Source organism: Lissotriton vulgaris, chromosome 5, assembly GCF_964263255.1.
Source record: "Lissotriton vulgaris chromosome 5, aLisVul1.2, whole genome shotgun sequence".
NCBI classification, from domain to species: Eukaryota; Metazoa; Chordata; class Amphibia; order Caudata; family Salamandridae; genus Lissotriton; species Lissotriton vulgaris.
Genome location: NC_141693.1, coordinates 1,177,822,745 through 1,177,848,232, shown reverse-complemented (window position 1 = coordinate 1,177,848,232; position 25,488 = coordinate 1,177,822,745). Strand labels below are relative to the sequence as shown.

General features: G+C 45.2%; 1 protein-coding gene across 5 annotated transcripts in view; it reads left to right on the top strand.

Annotated features, from left to right (window-relative positions):
- Nucleotides 1-25,488, top strand: part of ATE1 (arginyltransferase 1) — a 513,860-nt gene that overhangs the window by 408,390 nt on the left and 79,982 nt on the right. For all 5 annotated transcript variants that reach the window (XM_086922952.1, XM_086922953.1, XM_086922950.1 and 2 more), the window contains one exon: nt 2,453-2,552. In XM_086922952.1, coding sequence (XP_086779078.1) covers nt 2,453-2,552 — 100 coding nt within the window. The remainder of the gene's footprint in view (nt 1-2,452; nt 2,553-25,488) is intronic.

Genomic DNA, 25,488 nt, shown 5'->3' with positions numbered 1-25,488 from the left:
TTTCTCATCGGCCCATTTGTCTATAGGCTTGTGTGTGTGTGTGTGTGTGTGTGTGTGTGTGTGTGTGTGTGTGTGCGTATGTGCGTGCGCGACTTGTCAGCGCCAATAATAGCATGAGCATGTCTACCATCAGGAGACACAATAAAATATTGTGAGAAACTTGAGAAGCACCTGAACTTGTAATATGGCGACTGGTTTGTCTAATGTTTACTTATAATTCTTGTTTAATTTTGGTTAGATGACTATTTCATAAAGGTATTTTCCTATAGGGGAGTACTCAACACTATATATCACTTCCTACGTGTGGGGTAGGGATCTTTTCTAGGTCCTGAGGAAGCTCAGAGAATCTGGCTTGACCATAAGGCGCGAAACATGTTGACCTGACCACACCAACGCATTTAGGCTATTCACGTACAATGAGCCCTTACAATAGCCACCCTTCATCTATTATAACCCTGCCAAGGGAAGCAGCGCATTAAAATGTAATTTGGTATTCCTTAGACAGTTTTAGGTTCACTTCACACACTCACTCCACCCCACATGTTCCACTCCCTTACATATGCATACTTCATTATGGCTTAAAATAAAAAGATCTCCGATAAAGTGGCCCTTCGCCATAGGGCATTGAAGCGTTGCCCCTACGAGGAGCATGCCCTATGATGAAGCATGACATCCTTTTAGATGTGTGAGGGTATCAAGAAATTATCCTAAGAATCCCCTTGGATTCGTCCACCACTACTTCTTCCGTCTTCTTTCTGCTATAGGAATAGTACCTCCATACATTAGGGTTGTAAATTGACATGTTGTCTTACTATTCTGTTAGCTTTATGTTAAGTTTTGAGCTTGTGTTGTTACTACTAGCAACTTTAGAATGTGAATGTGGGGTTTTCAAATGGTGACAGTTGGATTTGAATGAGGCTCTTATCTGCAACGTCGGCCGTGCGTCCTCTATTTTCCTTCTTGGATCATATTAAAAACTCAACAATCACGTTGGACTTGTGTCTTTATTACCACACAGTGCTCCTCAGAGAAGATGGAGGGTCACTCTTAGATTACTGCTTGTGATTCTCTTGACCTATGGTCCCATTTGGTTGCTCTTGCAAAGGAAGTTGCCTAACTCAAGGGAGTGGCACAAAAACTATCCATATATTTGTGCTTACAGGAGTGGGACGAAACGTGTTTCTCTGAAAAGTGAAGATATCTTGAGTGAAAACACTTCTTAGAGTTTGGTATTTTTCCCCGAACTCTTCTAAGAAAGGACATGAAGGTAGCAACTTGAGCTCCATGTCTCTTCCATTTTCTATGTGAACCCCCACTTAGTGGCAAGACAGTCTCTGGGTCTCATACTCAAGAATTTTCTCGTGTCTCTTTAGCCCAAGACTCCTCTTCGCCCCCACGAAAGAAAGGCAGACAGGCTTTAGCTGCCTTACATTACTTCTTAAGCACAAGAGCCACTTTTGACACAGCATCAAGGACTGTTGTATATGTTGGTACTTTCAGTAAACCCCTCCCAAATCAAAGCCCCACCACAAACCAACTTGCTGCTCTTGCCATTCTCCCTAAACAGAAGATGCTTCCTGACCCCCTTAGCGTGCACCACTTCTCCTATTGCTCCTATAGTGTCGAGATCCAGCCAAAATACCCTCTCCTGTTCTTATACCAAGCACTCGATGACTCCTTACAATCAGAAGGGGGTGGAAGCACACTGCTTCACCTCCCAGCTTTGGGCAGCATCTCCAGCACCCCCAAAAAAGTGTTGCTCTCTACTGAAGAAGGACAAATATCCTGAAACACGTGTCTAGAGATACACAGCACTGGCTGCACCAACAAGGGTGAAAAACTAAAGCCTGACATTGAAGAAAGTGTTATCATGCACTGCATTTATTGTGATGCATCGGGGCAAACTGAGTGCTGGAGTGTGAGGCAGTGTGCGCCCACCCCCCACCAACTCCTTACAATCCTTTAACCACATGGCTGCTGGGCGTTTTCCCCCCCCTGTGCTGGAAAATGCCATTTTAGTGGCACCATGACGAGCTCAGCTTGTCATCAGCACACGACACCCGTGGGTGATGACGAGCTGAGCTCGTCATCAGCATCGAAAGGGTTAATAGGACCTTACACTCAGACTCCTCATCTAGAACTAATACTTTGCCCTCTCTGTATTTCTTTGTCTGGCTCTTATTACCTACTTTCACCTCCCTTCCACACCTAGCTCCTACTCACTGTGATTCCCTGTGCCTATTCTTCTCATCCTCCTTCCTTTCTTTTTACTGGTGTCTCTCTTCCCTTTGCTTCTTTCATATGTCATATTCTACTCTTACTCCTCCACACCAGGCTCTGAGAGCATGCCTTCATTCCCTTTCATTTGGTAATGCTAAATCTGCCACTTCTGCCTTTATGTGCTCCAGAATGGGTTTGAAATCCTAATATGTTTTGCTCTTTCTATTTCCAGCGAAATCGCTTTCACCAGACGGCTGCATGAGACTGCCCCTGCACTCTGCTACTACTACATGGGCTTCTACATCCATTCCTGCCCCAAGATGAGGTACAAGGTAAGGATTCCGCTTCATCCTTCTTAGTGGTAGTCCACAACATTGGTCCTAGTTCTCATACTGTGCCTGGAAATGGTTAATCTGTCCCAAATACTGATGTAATGCAAGACTGTGAAGCGTACACTAGACAGGTGTTATAGTACAAAGGCATGCCATAGGCTGTTTTTAACTACCCTCGATGGCTGCATCTGGGAGCACCCTTTAAGACCCTTTGCACAACCCGTGTTTGTTGCTGGACATTTTGTGGAATTTTGTATGGTATGTCTCTCCATTGTTGGCTTTATGTATAGCTTCACACTCTGCCTAGAATGTATTGTTTCCTTGGGTGCTCTAAGTGGGGCTGATGTTGAGTGTGAGTGTTAGGTTAGATGTTTATAGTGACGAAGCAGAGAACGCCATGACCATTGTCAGATTATGGATTTACTTCTACAAAAAAAAAAACACCTTCATAAACTTAGTCATATAATGCATGAGACGACATTCATAAACCGCACAAATATCAAACTAACAAAAAAAGATATAAGACAAGATGAAAGCTATCTGAAGGCCCACAAGTACTTATGCAATTTTATAGCCTTGAGCGGCAGAAGATCTCTGTAAGATCAGGTGCAGAGTGATGTTGCTTTGCAAAACCTCTACAGAGCCTGATGTGTGTGGCCATATGATTGCCTGGTTGTGGACCTTCCTTCAAATCTGCAGTTCGATATCTGCTTTGGGCTTCTTGGCAGGATTGGAAACAAGCATTTGCAATGCAATAGGTCTCGCATTAGGAAAGTTTGAGCTATTGTTATTGTAAATGACAAATATTTTATTTGTGTTGGTTTTGAAAATAGTGAAATGAATAGCTTTGTCATTTACAATGCCAATAGTTATAACTTTTGCAAATGTGACACCGATAACATTTGTAATGCAATATGTGTTGTACTTACGTGACTTAGATGTATTGATATTACAAATAACAATGGCTTTTATTTTTTTTTATAATTAATACTTAAGTAAAAGTTATTGTAATTTATAATGGCAATAGCTTAAACTTTTGTAAATAACTTTTGTGAAGATTATGTTCAGGGTATTTTATTGTGACGAAAATCCAAGAACAGAAGTGAAATAATAACATCTTTTTGTGACATTTGTAATAAAGCTTCAAACATTGAGAGAACATATTTGAACCAGTTGTTGTTGAATGGTTGCACAGATTGATGCTGTGGTGGCGCTGAGTGATGTGGTGGCGACGAGTGATGCTGTGGCATTCAGTAATGCTGTGGTAGCGCATAGTGATGTTGTGGTGCCCCTGAGTGATGCTGTGGTGATGCGATAGAGTGAGTGCGATGCATAGAGTGAGTGCGATAGATAGAGTGAGTGCGATAGAGTGAGTGCGATAGATAGAGTGAGTGCGATAGATAGAGTGAGTGCGATAGATAGAGTGAGTGCGATAGAGTGAGTGCGATAGAGTGAGTGCGATAGATAGAGTGAGTGCGATAGATAGAGTGCGATAGATAGAGTGAGTGTGATAGTGAGTGCGATAGATAGAGTGAGTGCGATAGATAGAGTGAGTGCGATAGATAGAGTGAGTGCGATAGAGTGAGTGCGATAGAGTGAGTGCGATAGATAGAGTGAGTGCGATAGATAGAGTGAGTGCGATAGATAGAGTGAGTGCGATAGATAGAGTGAGTGCGATAGAGTGAGTGCGATAGAGTGAGTGCGATAGATAGAGTGAGTGCGATAGATAGAGTGAGTGCGATCGATAGAGTGAGTGCGATCGATAGAGTGAGTGCGATCGATAGAGTGAGTGCGATCGATAGAGTGAGTGCGATCGATAGAGTGAGTGCGATCGATAGAGTGAGTGCGATCGATAGAGTGAGTGCGATCGATAGAGGGAGTGCGATGGAGGGAGTGCGATGGAGGGAGTGCGATGGAGGGAGTGCGATGGAGGGAGTGCGATGGAGGGAGTGCGATGGAGGGAGTGCGATGGAGGGAGTGCGATGGAGGGAGTGCGATGGAGGGAGTGCGATGGAGGGAGTGCGATGGAGGGAGTGCGATGGAGGGAGTGCGATGGAGGGAGTGCGATGGAGGGAGGGCGATAGATAAATAGAGGGAGGGCGATAGGAGGACGATATATAGATAGAGAGGGGCGATAGAGGGAGGGCGATAGTTAGAGGGAGGGCGATAGATAGAGGGAGGGCGATAGATAGAGGGAGGGCGATAGATAGAGGGAGGGCGATAGATAGAGGGAGGGCGATAGAAGGGCGATAGATAGAGGGAGGGCGATAGATAGAGGGAGGGCGATAGATAGAGGGAGGGCGATAGAAGGGCGATAGATAGAGGGAGGGCGATAGAGTGAGGGCGAGATAGATGGATGGATGGATGGATGAAGGGTTGTGTGTGTGGGGGGGTTGTGTGGGTGTCTGGGTTGTATGTGTGGAGTTGTGGGTGTGTGTGTGGGGGGGTCTGGGTGTGTGTGTGGGGTCTGGGTATGTGTGTGTGGGGGGTTGTGTGGGGTTGTTGTGTGGTTGTGTGTGGGGGTGTGTGTATGTGGAGTTGTGTGTGTGTGGGGGGTTGTGTGTGTGTGTGTGTGTGGGGGGTTGGCTCAGCGAGACCTAAAAAGGACTAAAATGCAAAATTAGAACAAAAAAGTGTAATAACTACTGAAAATTTTACACAGAAAACAAAAACAAATCTTATACCAAAAATACATGCATCACACAAATACATGCATCACACACATACAAAATAAATACAAACATAAATACATTAATACAAAGTTATTTGGTAAAGGATATTATTTATGGCGGTTGGGAGTGGGATTTATAAATAAATGAATAAAATATGCATCGAGTTAAAACATGTAGGTGTCTTTCTCAGTCAGGCAGAGTGAGTGACAGCATTCCACCTCTTTATTTCTGCATGCCTCTAAGGGAGCTTCAAGCCCAGAGACATAGAGACCCTTCGCTCGGTGCCTGCTGCGACCCCCCTAAGAGCGCTCCAATTTTTCATAGAAATCCCCTTTACTGTGGGCAGGCCCGAAATACCTTTGACCTGCCTAAAATTACAGGAGCCCAACAGCAAACAGTTGAAGAGGATGTGGCATAACGACCAGAGCGGTCAACTCTGGAACTGGGGGGGCCAGGTTGGCGTCGCAGCATAGGCCTAAATTAGTTAATCTACCCATGACTACACAAAAACAAGCGCTGTATAGGCTCGACCTTATAAAAATTAGTTCTCCTAGACAAATAGAGTTATGAGGATTTGATTGTGTACTAAATGCCTACCTAAATATCATGGTAAAAGTTTTATTCCATGATGAGGACTATGCCCAAATAGGGTTCGAAGTACTTCAACATCAAGCAATTACATTTGAAAACATGTTTGCATTGGTAACATCCATTAAAATAGTAACATATGTTTAAAAACACTTACTAGAACCAACAAGGCTTTACACTGCCGCTGAGATGCGAATGTCACAGGGTGCCCGGGTTGTCAGCGCAGCTGGTACAATTCGGTTAGGAATCTGTTACGGTCGGCTTGTGGGAAATGATGCAGGAAGCAGCGGGGGAGGTGGGAGGGAATTCCTTCCACCGACCCCAAGCATGGATGCGTGTGTGCTCGGAGCTTGGGGAGCAGCATACTGAGCCGTGGCAGTGCTGGCAGTCTCTGGGAGCACGGGCGCAGTATAAGGCCACACACTGCCTATATGAAAGGCTGGCACAGCTGAGAGCACCGACTCGACCTGTTAAGCAACCTTCAGTTCACTCCTCGCCATTAATAGCACAAAAGACCTGCATGTTTTACATGGGTTGCCAAGTAAGCGCCTAGAAACTCACTTCTGGTTGAGCCATATCCATGGGGTATGCAGACGATACCTGCATTATGGGGACATACATTGTTTAGCTCAGGGTCTGCAAGTGCCAACAGGTGCATAGCGCCTAGAGCTCTGCAGCGCTTCCGCTCCGGAACATCGGTTAGTGGCGGGCTAGGAATCTGTTACGGTCGGCTTGTGGAAAATGATGCAGGAAGCAGCGGGGGAGATGTGGGAGGGAATTCTTCTCAGCGGCCCCAAGCATGGATGCGTGCGTAGGTGCTGTGGGAGGGAAAGCGGCGCCCGAGGGCATACATTTACAAAACAAGCATTGGGCGCATGGCCGGCCGCGAAATTAAACAATAAAAAAAAAACGCAAGTACACGTCCCGCGCGTGCTTGTGCGCGTGCAGGTAAGCTGGTCGCCGCTTTGGAAGCACTTCCAAAAGCGGCTTACTATATGTCTCGCTGACAGCGCATGCACGCTGGATCAGCGAGACCTAAAAAAGGACGGGCAGGATTGTAGACAAGTGAGTAGAATGGCATGTTATGTGTACTTATACAGTGCACTATCACCCGCAAGGGTTTCCTGGCTCTGAGCAGGCGTGTTACAATCGCAGCCCTATGGTACGTTTGTTAATTGAAAAGCCAGATCTTCAGCTTTTTGTGGAAGAGAGGAGGAGGCTCTGATGTGGTGTGGGAGGAAGTTCCATGCTTTAGTAGCGATGTAAGAGAGCGCCCACCCTCCTGATCTGGTTCTGTTATGTGTGGGAGTAGGAGTCTTGCAGACCAGAGATGTCTGAGTGGTTGATGGAAGGAGATGCAGCTATCCAAGTAGGTGGACCCTAAGTGTGTAACACCTTAAATGTATATGTAAGGGGTTTGATATGAGTTTGTTTGTGTATCGGAAGCCAGTGGAACTCCCTGATGTGTGATGGGAGTTCTGCGTGGGAGGTTAAGGAAGAGTCTGGCTGCCGGGTTCTGGGTGGTTTGCAGTCTAGTAGTGAGTTACTTGGTAATCCTGTCATAGAGGATGTTCCCTTAGTTCAGTGATTAGGGCGTGAGTGACAGTTTTTCTAGTGTTGCTTGGGAGCCACTTAGAAAATCTTGCCTAGGAACTTCTGGGCCTCGAAGCAGGATGCAGTAACATTGACTTGTGCAGTCATGTCCAGTTTACTGTTGGTGATTATGCCGAAGTTCTTAGCATGGGTGTGGGTCAGAGTTCAGCCAGCCACCAGTTGGAGTCCTATGGTGATGTGTTCTTGCCCAAGATCTCTACTTCTGTCTTGTCTGTGTTGAGCTTGAGATAGTTGGCTATCATCCTGTTTGCAACTTCAGTCACGCAGGCAGTGAACTGGTTTCTCATGTTGGGGGATCTGTCCATGAGTGAGAATGTGAGTTGCTTGTCGTCAGCATAGGCGAGGATGTTGGTATGTGCTTGGAAGATGTTGGCCAGCGGTATCATGTATGCCTTGAAGGTGGTAGGGCAGAGCGATGAACCTGGAGGTACTCCACAAATTAGTTAGTGGACTTCTGGGGAGTAGGGTACCAGGCTCACAGCTTGTGTTCTACCTGTTAAGAAGGAACAGCTCCAGTGTAGAGCAAATTCTGGGATATCAATCTAGCGGAGGCGCCTGATAAGGATGGTGTATGAGACCCTATCTAATGCTGCAGTGATGTCCGTCCAATAGAATGAGTGCTGCTTGTGTCCTTTGTCAAAGATCATGTGGATGTCGTTTGTGGGTGTGATGAGTGCTGTTTCTGTACTATTGTTGGACTTGAATCCAGACTGCGTGGCGTCAAGGAGCTTGTGGTTACTAAGGTGGTCACTGAGGCGTCCGTTGATTCGTTTTCTAAGACCTTTGCTGGTATGTTAGGAAGGAGATGGGTCTGTAGTTGGAAAGAGTTTCTGGGTCAGCGGAAAGTTTCTTGAGCAGGGGCGTGGCTTGTTTCCAGGTGTCCAGAAATGTGGCTTTGTCAATAAATGCATTGAATATTGGTGTTAGTGCTTCACTTATCTGTAGGAGTCCTCTGGTGAAGGCTTGGTAGCGACAATGGTCAGATGGAGCCCCCGAGTGTATGATCTACATGGTAGCAGAGATTTTGACAGTGGTGCTGGTGGGTCATGAGGTCAGGATTTGTTCTTCTGCTGTGATGGGAAATTGAGTTGCTACATTGACTGGGTGCGGTCGAGGGTCAATGTTGCCGTATATGGAGGTGATTTTGTAACAGAAGAATTCTGAGAGCCTTTTGTAAAGGTCTAGTTAGGGAGTAATGTTACTGGAGGCAGCAGGAGGCACAGTAAAATCTTTGATGGCGAAGATTTCCTTGCTGTTAGTGCCTGTGTTGATGTGATATGCAAGAACTGTGCGCATGGTGTTCCGTATCTGCAACTTAAGGCTGATTTGAAGAGGTCTTGCGTTCTCCATTTGTGCTCTAGTTGCTTGCAGTGGCGTTTAATCAACCTATGTTTCTCTGCATACCGGTTGGTCAAGCGACAGGCTCTTGCTGTGGACTGCACTTGAGGGGAGCCAGGGTGTTAACGCCTGCAATGATGCAGCTGTTGAGATTCTTGATTGCTTTCAGCACGTTGCTGGTGTGCTCGGGCCTGGGATCAGAGAGGGTGCAAGCCCATTCCTCTCCTTTCAGCTGCAGTGAGCGTTTCCGATGGTGGTAGGTCTGTGGCAGTACAAGATGGATATGCTGAAACTGGTGAGGCCATGGTCTGTCCAAGTCAAAATTATTTCTGTCTTATCAATTATGATGTTGCAGATTGAGGAAAAAATCTGGTCCGATAGGGTGCGTTCTGTAACTTGCTGAGTGAAGAGTTAGTGAAGTTTTCTAGAAGGGCCATAGAATTTGTTTTGCTATGGTCTTCTAGGGGAAAGGTAAGGTCTTCGAGGAGGATGAAGGTGCTGGCGTTCACGGTGAGGGGTGCGACAAAGTCCTTGGTATCAATGGCGAAATTGGGGCATGGTACTGGCTTGTACATGAGGGTTCTGTCGAGGGAAAAGTTGACTGTCATGGGTATCTTGAATGCCAGGTGTTCCATGTAGCTGGTGTGGGTATCCGTGTAGGTGGTGCAGCTGATGGCTTTGAATGTGATAGCAACTCCATTTCCGGGCTTGTGCTGATGTTCTTGTTTGGTTATGTTGTAGCCGGCGGGGTTGGCTGTAGCGACGTCCGGTGCAGAGATAGGATTTCTGTGATGAAGAGTTGTGTAGTAGGTAGTAGTTGTGTAGTATGTCTCATATCTCTGTGGCATGTTTGAGCGAGCGGATGTTGAGGAGCACATATGTGGCATGTTGTGTGGGTGGTGTTTGTTCTGGGTAAACAGATGGTGGGCTTGTGTGAGTGAGTGGGTTGCTGGGTTCTGATGGTGCGAGAGTGGTTGTTGTAGGCTGTGGGAGAGTGCATGAGAACTTGCAGGTGGTGCATGAGAACACACCTGCTAGTGTGGTGCTGTGTCACATCATTGAGGCGACTGGTGGCCGGAGTTGAGAACACAGAGGAGCGCAACAGAGTAGTGGTGGGTAGGAGGAGAAGAAGGGTTTCTGGCGCTGGGTGTGGTGCACACATTGACGGGTAGAACGGTTTACCTTTTCACCCACTGCTCGCGCCCGTGCTGCAACCACCATTAAGTATGTCCTGGGAAGGGGAGGGGGGGCGGGGGAGGAGTGTAGGCGGCAGTGGTCAGGAAATTAGTGATGTCAATTCCTTTACACATGGATGATGGTAAATCCAGTGATGTCACTTCCTGTGCACATGGATGATGGGAAATTAAGCCTTCTTGCTTGGCTTCTTCTTTAAAGATGTTTTGGTGGGAAATTAGGAACTGCCATAACGGCAGTTCCTATCAGTGTTAAAGTTTGATATATGGCTCTGTCAAACACGACTGCCGTCCGTCAAACTTTAACACAGTTTTTAATTTTTCAAAAAGAAAGACCCAAAGGGGAGTTTGTTTTTGAAAAACGAAAAACTAATGACCCTGAGACCATGGGCGTTTTCTGTCATGGTGTGGGGGTATTTATTTATTTCTGTCCCTCACTGCCAGCAAAATGTAAAGACTTACGACCGCCCACTCTAAATTGGAGGAGTGAGCGGATGGCTAACCTATGTCTGGCCTTTGGAGGAGAATGTTGGCAACGAGACGAGCGTAGGCTCCATGGTTCACACACTTTTGCCTGCCTTTAAATGATGTGGGCAAACCGACAGTTTGGTGGACAGGGTACTCTGTAACCATTGCAATGGAGCACATGTAGTCAGTGGCGGCTGGCACGGATCGGGGGTGGAAGGGTGTATATATAAACAAAATGTCACTTACCTCCTCGCAGTGTCCTCCTCGTGACATCCGGAACAGGGAGCACCCAGGCTCCTCTGGGCCAATCACATTGCTGCAATGCATGTACATTTTCTGGTTCAAATTTCCTGGCAGTGTGCTCTTCTTCTGAGATGTTCAAGATTAAAAACGTGTGGAAATACAGGTCATAAGAAAGTGAATCCATTTAGTTGTAAGGATACCCATGGAATGATGGATTTGTGTTTGCCTCCATTGTGTGTATTTCTCTCTAGATACCTGGATTGTGGTTTCCATTTTTACTGTGTTCTTTATGTACTGTAGTGTGTAATATAGTTGGGGACATTGGAATTATATATCGATGGGGGAAAAGGACCAATTTATGTGACTGGTGTACCAAATTATGTGGCAAATTATGCAGCAATTATGTTAGTTATTTCGTTTGAAAACAGTTCTTCAGAACTATTTAGTACTTTCTATATTACTTTAGTATACAAGACTTTTAACCTGTTTACCGCAGCGGCAATTCCGCCGCAGTGCGGGCGTTCGATTGCGCGTGAGGGGCCGCAGCGGCCAACGGACGTGCACAGCACTACCGAGGTAGTGCTTGCGATGGCCGTTGGACGACGGGCGCACTTAATGGCTTAAAAAAAGAGGTGCATCATATTTGTAGCATTTCTAGAGCCCGAGTGCCATGGTGAAATTACTGCAGTTTTGAAAACAGTGTCTGTGGTTTGAATATGAATACCTGTTATTAATGAAATTAAAACAGTAAACGTGCAAGTAATTAAACGATACTAGCCACCATATTTGAATTACTTTTAAGTATTTACGGATTTTCTTTCTTGTTGGAGACAAAAACTCTTCCCCAGTCTGTTAAGTGGGGATGTTTTCACTATCCGGGTCATACTGTTATGTCTTTAAATTGATAATTAAAGTCATCAACATCTAAAAGGGGACCAGTTAACAATCTTATAGCTCTTGCACAGCTCTGCACCCTCTGTGGAGCAGTTTTAATAACTTTTGTTATGTTTGTGCTACAGATACTTTTTGTTAAAATTGTAGGCTATGTGGCCACTACAACAACATGGTATTGATGCGGAAATTGCAACTGTAGCACATTCTAATTTTTCCAGAGGTATGGGTGGGTAAAAATAAAAGTGGAACTGAATGTCACGGTTTCTGTTGCATTTCTGATGAGGTATATTTATTTGGTGACTAATAGTGTGGCATAGCGTGTTGTTTCGTAGGAAAGGCGGAAGGAAGTTCTGCTTTGTGTTGTCCTTTGGTAGTGGTTGTGCTGTTCTGTGTATAGTGAGTGGTTATGTATTAGTTGGTGTTGCCTTTGTGAGAGTGAAGCGTCATGATATTGCTTTTTTATGTACGTTGTCCAGGGTTTAGAACGCACAACCTGTTTTAGGTGGATGGTCTGGTTTAGGGAGTTGTGGTGTTTCACTTTTTGACTATTCTGTAAATGGGAATATATGTGGAATCCTGTCCAGATAGCGTTTAGTTTTTTCACTGGTGCGCTCGAAAGACCTCATGAATATTCTAGACCAAACATGCCTCATTAAAATGAAATGGGCTGTGTCCTATTTCTCCAGCATTGATTGGTACAAAAACAATTGGTCCTAGACACTATTATAAAACATTAGAATCAATATTGATAATTTATCTTCTAAAAATGAATAAATCCTGTAATAGAAAAGCAGAACACAGCCAAAATACAAAATGAAAAGTAATTTTGTTAAACAATGTATAGGAGCTGCTCAGGCCAATAATCCTTATGTTAACAGGCCTGCCCCTAATAATATTCAATCTTAGTCGTTATTTCTTCTTATTCTTCCTTCTCTTCTTTTCTGATTTGGAGTCCTTTCTTTTTCATTCTTTAAGAATAAATTACGACTAAGACTTGAATTTTATTAGGGGCAAACCTGTTAACATAAGGATTTTTTGCCTTAGCAGATCATATACATTGTTTAAGAAAATTACTTTTAATTTTTTCTGATTCTCTTCTTTCACGTGAGCACCAACCTTTAACTATTCTTTCCACCCCTTGGCAGTAACACCCTTCTTTTAGAGCCTATTGTATGTTTCGAAGTGAAATAAGGATGACTAACTACGAATAAATTAATGTTTTTTTCATAACTGCATCAGTTAGTACTGGCTCTTTAACAAGTAATGTATTTTGGCTGTGTTCTTCTTTTCTATTACAGGATGTATTCATTTTTGGAAGACAAATTATCAATATTGATTCTAATGTTTAATAATAGTGTTTAGGGCCAATTGTTTTTTGTACTTATCAATTCCCAAGTCCTCTGACGTTTTTCTGGGTCACTCCATTTATTTAAATTGCTATTTCTCCAGCATGGCACATGTTAGAGGTTACTCGTAAACATCACAGTGCTCCATAATCTTAACTGACAGGCTCTTCTGCATTGGTCTTCCTCTTACTCTCTTTCAGCTGTTGGAGCACTGCTATCACCTCTTCGCCACTCCAGTTTATCTGGTTGCAGCATGGTTCTTTTAGTGATCCACAAGCTTTGCATAACTCCACCACTTAGTGAGTTGATTTTAGACAGTTCCTAAAAGCTGTTGAAACATTTTTTTTAAAAGCCCACCGTTGTGAACAGCTGTATTGTCTGATGCCAACAGAAAACCAGAATACTTGAAGCAAGAACACCACCTGATCATGAAGCAATCTACTTTTTGATTCCCAGAAGGCAAATATCTTACTTTCGTCTTTACTGCTGTAGTTGATGTATGCTGCTTTTATTAATTTCTTCACTTTCCAAAATAGTTTGGATTTATGGTGATATGAAAAACACTGCGTTTATGCTTGCTTCATTTGTTGTGGCAGCTGGTAACCTTTTTGCACATTGTATGTCTCTTCTCCTTGAAAGGACTGGGAATGACTGAACTTTAAGGCTTTCCGTGAACTCAAACATATTACCTTCATGCCAAGGTAAAATGCTGGATTTGGGGGTAAGGATGTGGACAAGGGAAGACTTGAACATCCACCTCCTTGTCTGATGAAGGTGGTGCCTTGGTAAGTGCTCTTGCACAGTTTCTGGGTGGTTTCCGGTTCAGTCATTCCTTCATGAGTAAGCACAGCACTTTGTAGCTTCCAAAAAAAGCTGTTTGTTTCTAGGAGCACTGATCAGACAGAGTCATGTAGGGTGCTAAGATTAATAACTCCACAATGTGTGTAGTTTGACGAAAGAAGTTACTTTTTCTTCACAGCTACATCAAGAGCAGTCAACCTTTTCCCCATCAAGCTCCAACTGCACTTGCAGAACCTTCAACAATGTTAGATTATTACCACTCTCCAATTTCACATCCCAACATCCCATTTCTGAAAGAGAGCATAACCCACAACACAGTAATGGACATTGGGTCTATGCATTGGCACCAGTCACTTTCAACTGTTCCTTGTAAGGTAAGACCTTGAAGCAAAAGGTATTGGACCCAACAGCGAGTAGGCAACAAAGGACAGAACGTGGGCACTCTTCTAATGGCAGCTTGGGCTCGCAACTCCAAGACGTCATTCAACTCTTAAGTAGCAATGTTTCTATTACATTGATCGCTGCTAGACATCTTGTCCATGAGTGTGAAGCACAACTTCAACTTTTATGCACGGGACTATCATTTGAACTACAGTAGTAAAAGAAATATTGTGTGAGATACTCTGAGCTTTATGAGTGAAGCCTTGAAATTCCCTCAGACCTTCTGAGCAGTGCTTGTGATCTTCTCAGCCCTGTTATTGGTGGGTAGAGGTTCCTGTGCTCCTTGTGAGTGGCATACTCTGTTAACCTTTTCTTTGCAACTGTGTATTAGGATACTCTACCGTGAGTGATCCGAGAGTGGTGCGCTGGAATATTCGCAGTGATCAGATGAGTAACTTTACTGTTTGCGCAGGCTATGCTGGACTGCCCTATGAGTTCTGGCTAGGATTCTCTACGTGATGTAAGCACGATGGCTGTGATCCTTTGTGATGTGAATCATGGCATGGGGTAGTGTGTGATGGGAACTGTATGCTGGTATATTTTTAGAAAAATAATTGGAAACCTGATGTTCCCAGAAGGAAGAGGGCCTGTGCAGTCAAAAGGTTATAATAGAAATCATTTAGGCAAGTGACTGATATTATCTACTCAGGTGTCCATGTAGTTTACTTATATATCTTTGTTTCTTTAAGTTTTAGTAAATCTTATTAAATCCTTACCCTATCGTATGACTACAACTTTCACCAATGTATATAAAAAGAAATCTTCATTTAGAACTACAAAACAAGCTATGTAAGCAAAACTTTTTTTCATTTGGCATAAAAATCAAAAAGTTAGGAACAGGCATATTGCGTCGTACGAGTCTATTAGACATGTCAATGTGTTTTACTTCCCATTTTCGTTTTAGATGACCTTGTGCTTTCAATATGCTTAAAATAATTCTGCACCTTAACTTACTGGCTTCTTTTCAGCCATCCTTCTTTTAGCCATTGCCTTAAGACTTGGTCACTCACATTTTAGCTTAGCCCAGAGGAGTATTTATCTCTCCTAATGCTGTTGGTTCTCGGATTGTCTTTTTCTGTCTCCAAGGCAGTGCTTGAAATGTGTTGCATCGTTCTGGCTCCCTTTTTAGTCTGTTTTACTGTTCCTCCACCCGTCTCACTCTTCTCTCCCACTGTGTGTTCCTCGTTATCTCCAGCCACCGCCCCCTTTCTTTCCCCTTGCTCGTCCTTCCCTGCCACCTATTTCTCAGCAGTAGTACTTGGACTGGGGATCTTAATTCCCTAGAAAGGCAGTCTACATTGAATACACCTTTGCAGTCACTTCAGTTCTCTCTTTGTTTCTGTGTTTAATCTGGTGACAAGGGAGCCTTCATTGTAGTACTACTTCAGCTTCTGTGACAGAAAAAGAAAGATTATAATGAAAGCTCCCTTGACAGCTAACCTGTGTTCGCTATAGAAACAACAAGCATTGAAAATGCAGTAGGTCTCGCCTTTGATTAAGTTAAAGCAATTTGCTTTGCTAATGGTATTGTATAGCAAAGCACATGGTTTTAACTTAATGAAAGGCGAGACAGATTGCATGTTTAATGCTTGTTGTTTAAATCTCACCAGTCTCAGTTCCCAAATGCGTGGTTTAGACAGACTCCAACATGTGAAACGTGACTGTGGTGGCTTACCACTTAACACCATCGATGCTGATGGTATTTTCCTCCGGTGCTGGTCTTGTTGGAAATCCCATTGTTCATGACGAGCTCAGCTCGTCATGAGCACAGCTCCACTGTGCCTCATATGAGCATCAAAGGGGTTAATAAAATAATCTATTGGTTGCAATGATGTTTAAATCACAGAACATAGTGGCGTCTGGTGTGTGGATGCCAAGGCTGTGCGTTCTTAGTCTTGAAAGGTAGTTACCACATTAAATAACTGACCACGATGTTTGCACATTCTGCTTTGCTAAAGAGTATCGCAGACGAGCGCATCACGGCAATGTAAAAAGTTAGGAATGAGCGCCGAAAATTCTTTACAATGCAGCACGAACTTGCATACTTCTCAAACGCTCCTGCAAAAACGTTGTTCCCTCTTCCCGAATTTCGTCTTGAGCTCAAACCGTTTGCGCAGGTGTCCCACGCGCCGTCCTCCAGCTCACAAATCCCCTTGCCTGGCTCTCTAGGCGGCCACGTGATTGGCTGAAGAGAGGGTGGTTGTGTGATCGCAGCCCTCGAGCGGGTCGGCCCCGCTTTGTGGTTGAGAGAGTGCGATAAAGGTATATCACAAATCTAAAGTCCTTCTTTGAAATCGGGTGCAGTCGTCGAGCAGTGCTCTGCTCAAAACACAATGTAAGTGCAAAACTAGTGCATGTTAATTCCGGGTCTACGTACCAGGGAGATAAAGCATGCAAACATACGATCTTACTGGCTAGCACTGCACAGCCTCTTACGCTCGAGTGCTTTGGCAGTAAATCTATCTCTGGTTCCGAGGTTCGCAGTGGCTTAACATCCTGTGATTCTGGGCAAATCAATTGATCTCCCATCTCTACAAAAAAATTAATGTGTCCTTGTGTAATGCTCTGGTGCTCATGTAAAGGCTCCAATATCTATGGGTCCAGTTAGCGATATACAGGAATGCAAAAAAAAAAGCGAAGAAAAAAACGCTACCACAGCCATTGTGAACTGCATCTCGTGACAACTCTCAGAAAACACGCTATATTTGCCATGCTTGCATGTCACTGCCTCTCAGACCCCCAGCCTCAGCACATTGTACGGTTGAAGAACCCATTTAGGTTCTGCTCAGCTATGACTAGTCTGCACGCATGTGAATAACAGAATGCACCCTACTGACGTTGCATGATTCTAGGGGTGGCAAGATACGGTTCAAGCTACAAAGGATGCTTTTCGTCATAAAGGGGAAGGCTTGCATCACCCTCCACCCCCATCCTCCCCATCCCACCCCACACCGTCCCTAATAGGGAAGATGGAAGTGGATGATTTGAGAGAAAAAGCTAAAAAAAAACACATGGAGTGTGAACAGTTCCCCCCTGTATATCCAAAGCTCCTCTTGCGAGTATTCTTGCTTCTGTGTACTACTTGACTCCTGCGATGGATATCCGGTGGCTTGTGTGTGTATTAGCGCGCGTGCACACCTACTTTGGCCCAGAAGGGATAATAACTTGCATCAGCTGCAGGATTTCTCACAGCAGGGGGGCAGGGGGGGTCAGTGCTCAACAATGAATCTTAAAAACAGACTATTGCTTTAAACTGACTCGAAAGGCCCTCCCGTGGCCATGCTGAACGAAACGGCCGGAGCAGTAACACACCCAAAGTTTGCTTTTTCTCTTTGTGGCGTTAAAACAAATATTTTTGCGAACTGAATTAGTACTCGGCAAAAGTGTAAAATAAAACGGAGTAGAACTTCTGCGCACGCCTGTTTGTGCAAGAGAGGGAGGATGAATAAAACAGAGGAGATGGAGGTGAGGAGGAGAGAGATTTGGAGATTGAAAGAAATGAAGGGGGAGAGGAAAGAGGTTGAGAAGGGAGACGTAGAAGGGGGAGGGAGAGGACAATGAGACTGAAAGGAGACGCTGGAAACTGGAAAGAAAACAGTGAGAGATACGGGGATATGGAGACAGAAAGACGATGATGACAGAAAAGAGGAGAAATAGGAGGCAGATGGCGATAAAAACGAGAGACTCAGCAAAAAAAAAGAGTAGGCAGGCTGGCAGCGACCTGAGAAAGGAGGAGGGGAGGAGCGAAGAGAAGGGCGTGCACATCTGGAATCCTTATTGATTCCAAAAGACCCTCGAAAGGGGAGAGCAGTGCATGCGCGCTACTAACGCCAGGCGAGACCTAAAACAAGCATTTACTATGCAACGGTCTCGCCTTTGCAAAAGTTTGAGCTATTGGCATTGTAAATGGCAAACTTTTTATTTATGTGTTGGTTTTGAAAACAGATAAATAAATGGCATTGTCATTTACAATGCCAATAGCTTAATCTCTCACAAATGCAAGACCTATTGCATTTGCACACACAGAGAGCCACACACACACACACACACAGCCACCGAGCCCCCCACACAAACACACACACACACAAAGCCACACACACACAGAGCCACACCACACACACAGAGCCACACAATCACACACACAGAGCCACACAAACACACACACACACACACACAACTGCCTCACCCACCAAGCTTGGGAGACTGGTTCCGTGGCTCTGCCCCAGCTCTCGGCCCCACAGCGGCCGGGGCAGGCTCCCGGGCCCCCATGGTGTCTGTCACCTCCACACTCATGGGGCCCCCATGGCTTCTGTCACCTCCACACTGCATGGGCCCCTCATGGCGTCTGTCACCTCTACACTGCATGGGCCCCCGTGGCGTCCGTCACCTCCACTTTGCATGGGACCCCCATGGCGTCAGCAGCTTCCCAATGTTTTACCACACCCAGTCCACCCCAAGTACCATACGGAGATCCAAATTCCACTCTGCCCAATCCCATAAAAATAAGCGATGGGGTACGTACAATCGAACAGCAGCGCGCTACATGCCCGCCATCACCAGGGGGTGCCAGTTATCATCCAATCTGTATCTGCTATCGGCTGAGAATGTTGCTAGAGAGAACAACTGAGTGGGCTGTTAAGAAACGTTCAGGGGCGATGCAGGGCAAAAGGGACTAAGGGAGGCGTGGGGGGGAGACTCAAGTAATGTGGAGAAACGGGTCAGAAGAGAGAAAGATGGCGAACTAGAAAATGAGTGACAGAACAGGATGATATAGAGATAGGTAGAACGAGAAGGGTGAAGACGGGGGCGGGGTATTTGCACGTGGCAGTGAAAGAAGCTGGACAGTGGAGGGGTTCAGGGAGGGACGGGGTGATGGAGTGGATGAGGGAAAGATGAGCTGTGTACCACTGAGTTAGTGAACACAGACGTCTTGCGCTGTAGTGTCTGGAAAGCTGAGAATACAAGCACGATTTAAACAATGTATTGTATTTGTTTTTTCAGTCTCCATTTTTCAAAAGTCTGATTTTTTTCCCCCCCAGATATGCCAAAGCAAGGTCTGATTTACTTGACACTGCCCCACCCCCTCCCCAAAATAAATAAATAAGTTGCTTGTGAAAACCGGTGACAAGCTGCAGCATAAACAAAAATAAATCGGGGATTACCATGCGCAGAAGGAGAGACAGCGAACAGTTTCTGCAGACCATTAGCCCTCTTTGAAATGGTGCAGAAGGGCTGTTGATATATTTAAGCTCTTTGAAAGTGTTACCGTGCTTCTCGTGTCGGACCCTCTACCGCCCGTCCCTGGACTGGGCCTCTGCTCGTCTAATGTGTATGAAGCAACGTCAAACTCCCCTCCGCCAGCTTCAATTGTATGTTTTCACAGGACGGACACGCGAACTTGCATATAGAATATGTGAAATGGCGTACCTCCTGTGAGTCTGGGGGCGCCTTAGGCCCCCGCAGGTTTGAAGGGGGACTGTGGAGAGACTCTTTGGCACAGGAGCAGACCGGGAGACAGGAGGCACGCCGGGACTTGCAGCCAGGCTCTCAGGCTTGGCGCGCTGTGCGAGCGCCGGGGCTTTACTTGGATTAGCGGGGACTTCTGCTGAGTACATAAATTTGAAACGGGTCTGTTTTTCATCTCTGTCAATACAAGCTCCAATTTACCCGATTTTAGTTGCCGCTTGCCATGTCTGTTCGCCCCGTCCTTTTGTGATTGGGGAGCTTGTTTTTTTCTTTCTCCCCTCTTCTCCATTGGCTGGAATGTAAACAACGGGCGTCTTTTTGACTGTTGTTACATTTCAGCCAATGGAGTAGAATGAGAAAGAAACGAAAAAACACGCCCCTCAATCCGAAAAAGATGGAGCTTAGATGGAAAAAATCACTGAAACCTCTTCTCCAATGGCTGGCCGCCGTTTAGGAAGCCAGCCAATGGAGAAGAGGGGCGTGGTTCACCCTCACTACTAAGAAACATAAAATCTCGCCAGCGAGACTGCGCATATGCGCAGCCTATGCTAGCCGAGACCTAAAAAGGATTGTATCAATGGGAATGGAGACTTCCGGAGAGAACCACTTTTGTTTCTCTGTTAGGCTTAAATGTGCTTACGCTATCACATTAAACCTGGGATTTTGTCTTGCTTATCCTTGTTGGAAATTCAAGAGTTAAAGATCCTCAGAATTAAGAAGCACTTGCAAACAGATTCATCAAGAATAAATCTTTTCAACTTTTCAACTTCTGTGCTTTCATATATTTAAATATAATGCGCGCTGCATCTTTGTTAGAAAGTATCTAGTTCATCGCCCGCTCTCCCAGGATTACATTTCTTTAGCATCCTTTTCTTAATATTGTACGAATAGAATGGAATTGCTGGGTACAGCACTGGAGTTACGGTAATGGACTGTGGGATGCAATCCTCTTCTGAGCTTGATAGCTGTGGGCTGCAGTGGTGCCATGCAATATGATAGGGCCCCAGAGTCTCCCTTACCTCACAGATATTCATTGGCCGTGGGCCGAATGGGCCCTACTGATAGATCCGGGTCCCTCTTATGCTGCAAGCTCTTATGTCACACCCCTGGTGGATTGGGATAGCCCCTGGTGAGGTGAGTGGTGGGTCGCTTGTGATTCCCCGATGTAAATGATGGACTGCAATACACTGTGATCTAAGTAGTGGGGAGAAGAACTCTTCTCCTTGAGAGGTGTGGGTTGGCATACTTTCCAATCTGTTAGGTCAGTGGTTTGTGAGGATACTGAATTGTCTGGTGGTTTAAATTCGGGACAGAGCGGTAACCCAAATACTCTTCTCCTTTGAGTTACAGGCTTGTTGTGTTTTTATACCTGCGGTTCACCTCCTCATTTTTTGTGCGCCCTTTAGTTTAGCTCCTTATTTATTTTCTTTAGTATTCGTACATGTTCATAATGTTCTACTACAATGTAGGGCTTTATTATGCAGCTGTGTCGCATTTTGGCATTGTTTTTATTTTCAGTTTTTCTTTTATAGATGAATGGCCTTGAAAAGCATCTCATTTCTTATTAATGAAAACTATTATTTTTTCATAGTTCAGGCCGCAATTATTATTTTGTGTGTACTGCAACAAATGTTTTTTTTCCTCTCTCTGCATTTCTTATGGGTTTATGTGCATTTTTGGGTTGCAGCCATCGAGATCCAGCCCATTCATTCATTCACTTAACTTGTGATGATAACATTTGATGCAGTGCCTCTCACTGTGCATCTTATCTGTGGGAGCACAGTTATTAGAGTGAGGAGAGCCTGGAGAAGTGCAGAATATGATATGCCGAGTTCCTTAACTAGACACCAACTGCTCACTTTAGTAAGCATGTAGATGTGTCGGACTTAAGCAAGCAATTTTAATAAATGCTTTTACTGTCTTGGCAGAACGTTTGTTTGATAGGTTTATTATAATTTGTAACAGGTTAGAATGAGGTAGACGGTAATAGGCGCCTTCCTTGCGCACTGCTTAGTAATATTCCATGTTAAAGCAGCTGGTTTTATGGAAATAATTTTTATCTGTCATTTTCATATGTTAATTTCCTTTATAATGATTATAATTCAAAAACTGTAAAAAGCAAGTTACTTCTGCACCCAGAGCTGCTCTTCTACCACAAACTAAACTTTACCTTTGGAACTGTCTTTCAGAAACCGATCCTGTGACAGAGTAGGTAGGGCATGCCTAGCCTCCCACCTTACTCCATTTGCACCAAGGGTGCCTGGTTGGTGAGAGGGGTAAGACCGCATGCTAGGATACAAGAGGACCATCTCCTGCAATAGGTTGGGTTACTCTGATGTGAATAGTTGATGGGGTAGTGATACCTTGCTGTGAGCCCTGTGCGGGGCTACTATGGGAGCAGAAGGCTCAGGCTGAGCTTTTCTGTGGTCCTAGTGGTTTCCTGGAGTACTCTCGAGTTCAGTACTGACCTCGCATATATTTAATGTGAGTAACGGACTGCAATACTAGGTGCTTTGGGTTGTGTTACTGCCAGCTTTGTAATCAGTTTATTTGTGTGAGTACCGAGTTAGAATGCTGTCAGTTTGGATCAATGTTTCTGTAGTACTCTCAGCTCTGTGAATAGTGGTTTTGGCTGTGTTGTGTGATGTGAGCACTAGACTTTGGAGCTCTCAAGTCTGTGAGTGAGGGCTACAATACTATCTGCTCTAAAATTTTGGCTGGGGCATTCTCAGCTTCGCGGGCTGTGATAGTCTGTGATGTGAGTTGAAGCCTGTGGTTTTCTCTCATAATAACAGTGGACTCTGATGCTGTGTAACAGTACTGCTGACCTGTGATACTACTCTGCAATGATAATTGTGGGCTAGGTTGAACCGTGGTTACCTCCACCGCAATCCCTCTCAGGGGTCCTGAGAATGTGTTTGAATGCAGACCTTCTCTAGACTTGGGTGAAGGCCAAAGTAAGCGTGGCCCATCATGCCTCTGCTGGAGGATGGAGGTGGTCTGGCGTCAGGACGTGTCCAGCCCAAACAAAGAACCATTCATGGCTTTTAAACTCCATGCAACCAGAGGCAGGGGTGGTAGCCTGTGGTGCCCCAGCGCCTTTCAGGACTTCACAACATAGAATGTTGTGTGTCCATGATACAGTTTCCATGTGACTGTAGAACATGAATTTAGTTTGTGGCAGCGGCTCTCCCTACCTCTGACTGCAGATTAGAATTAAAGTATATGTCATGCAGCATTCTGGGATTATACAGCATGGGGGTGTAGCCTGTCCCGGATTGTGGGACACAAAGTAGTTAGTGCATGACTGGGTGGAATGAACTACAGACTGTCTATTTGTGGGACATGGTCTTCAGCCTCTGTGGGATTATGAAACCATGATCAGATCTAGTCTGGCGCTCAGACAGGAGGGTAGGCTCTCCATGTCTATACTGCTGTAGATGGGGCTAGTTGTGCTCCCTGGTGGAAGCCTGCGACCTATCAGACATTGCATGGATGAATCCAGAAATATGTGTAGATGGGACAGCCTGTCGAAAATGGTACAATGTGCATGAACTGCAATCTTTCTTCTTTTATAGGAGTTTCAACTATTCAGCTATGAGGGGGGAAATGTGTGCATCACTACTGGATATGGTTGTGGGTCTAGCGTGTTCAAGATCTTTTTATTGGATAGACAGCAGTGAGACATATTTCAGCCTGCACAAGCCTGCCTCCACGCAAGGGAGTGCAGCTGCCTGGTAGTTGCTCATCCAAGGGTGACCTATCATGGCTGTTGGCAGCAAGAGGAGGTTGCCTCTGTGGCAGTGACTGGAAAAGTGAGTTTTGGGTACAAGTACATGCAGTTTCCAAGGAGTGGGAGGAAGCAGCAAAGACGATTAACATTTAGCTTCAGTGCGTGGATATGTGGTCGAAGGATGGTGTTGTATATTTATCTTTCTTCTATTTCCTTTACTCCACCATAGTTCTTACCTGTGTCACCCATTCCAGAATGTACATGGCTCTGTCTCCTTTTAGTGTTCTAGCTGGTGACAGTTTGTGCCTGGCCAGCTTGTGTTGAGGTTACTTCATTCTGTTTTCCTGCAATAAACCTCTATTGCTGCACCTGTGGTCTCCAGCTATTTACTACAATTTTGGCGACGTTACCTGCTGGCCAGTATCACTGAAGACCTCATCTTGATGCCTGGTTTCAAGATTTTCAGCGGAAAGCAGTTTTTAACGGAGTTTCCTCAACAAGAAACGAATCTACGGCGTGCTTACCTCGTCAATGTCCTTTTGGTCCGCTTCGGTTCCCAGTGAAGACGCCCATCTGGGGTAATTATATTATTTGGCATTTGGACTGAAAAGCGGAGCGGAGCTCGAGCTCAACCAGCGCTGACGTCATCCATACAGCGGAGCGAGCGCAGCGCGTATCTGACCGGTGAGTGACAGCGGAGCGAGCGCAGCACGTGTCTGACCGGTGTGTGAGCCACGCTCGAGACACTGTTGTCTGTTGTCCTGGAGACGCACCAGCGCTGACGTCAGAGAGTCAGCGCGTGAGTCAGCGGAGGCGAGCGCAGCGCGTTTGCCTGGCGTTAGCAGAGAGACGCTCCTTGTGCGTTCCAAGCCTCGTTCGAGGGCACTTTCAGCCTCGTTTTCGGCGGCGGCCATCTTATCTTCAGGTGTTTGCCCTTCAAGCCTCATTTCAACTGCAATCCAAGCCTCGTTTTCAGCGGCGGCCATCTTTGCCTTCAAGTGTTTACATCCCAAGTCTCGACTTCGTCTGGCAGCCGTTTTTGGTGGTTTTAAAGCGGAATTTCCTCGTTTCGCCTTCAAACTTCTGCCTGGCCCTGTCGCAGTGCTATAGTATCGTTTTGGACACTTTGTAAATGGTAAGAGGTATGTTACTATAATCTCAAACTTTGTTCTGTTGTGCAAAACCTGTGGTTATATTGTTTTCACTCTACAATCAGCGAACATGGCACAACAATTTGTGGTAACTTTGCCTCCTCAGTTCTTACCTGAACCTGGTGTCCCTGAGATACCTTGGGAAGACTGGTACATCATGTTTGACAATTACCTGGAAGCACTTGATGGACAGGAATTTTCACCTAAAAGAAAAAAAGCTATCCTTTTGATCACTCTGGGCAAGGAAGGGCAGAGGGTTTTTAGATTTCTACCTATCACACTTGGAGCTAGCGGACATGACATTGATGAGTTTAAGGAAGCGGTTGATCGCTTGGAGATCAGATTTGCAAAGGAGGAGAATCTGATTATGAACCGCTATAAATTCTATACACAACGCCAAAAAGAGTCAGAAACCATAGATGATTTCGTGGCCAGACTCAGAGAGCTTTCTCTAAAGTGTAAGTTCGGTTCTATGAACGACGAGCTCATAAGAGATCAATTAGTCGTCCAGTGCTCAAGTAAGAAAATCCAAGAGAGGCTATGGGCAGCCAAGAACCCTACCTTGAAAGACGCAATTGATCTGGCCAAAGTAATTGAGGAGTCTAGTAAGTGCATGAAGGTCCTTGATTCGCACAAATCTACTCCACATCAAGAAGTTTCTGTGGTTACCGACAAAGGTGGCGTTGCGGGGTGTGAGCACTGTTCTGGAGACAATGTTGCTGTAGTAAAAAACAGACCCAGACCCATTGTCAAGAAAACCTCAGTAAGCAAAGTCTGCCACAGGTGTGGCAGTAGCAGTCACTCTTCCGACGCCAGGTTTTGCTTTGCCTCAAACAAAGAGTGTTTGAAGTGTGGGAAAGTTGGACATTTCTCCAAGATGTGCAAGGCCAAAGCTAGACAGAGAGTGAATATTGTTGATGACTACGCTGATGATTCAGGAGTTGAACCCGATAGGCTTCTGGTCATTGACGATGTTGATGTCATCTGT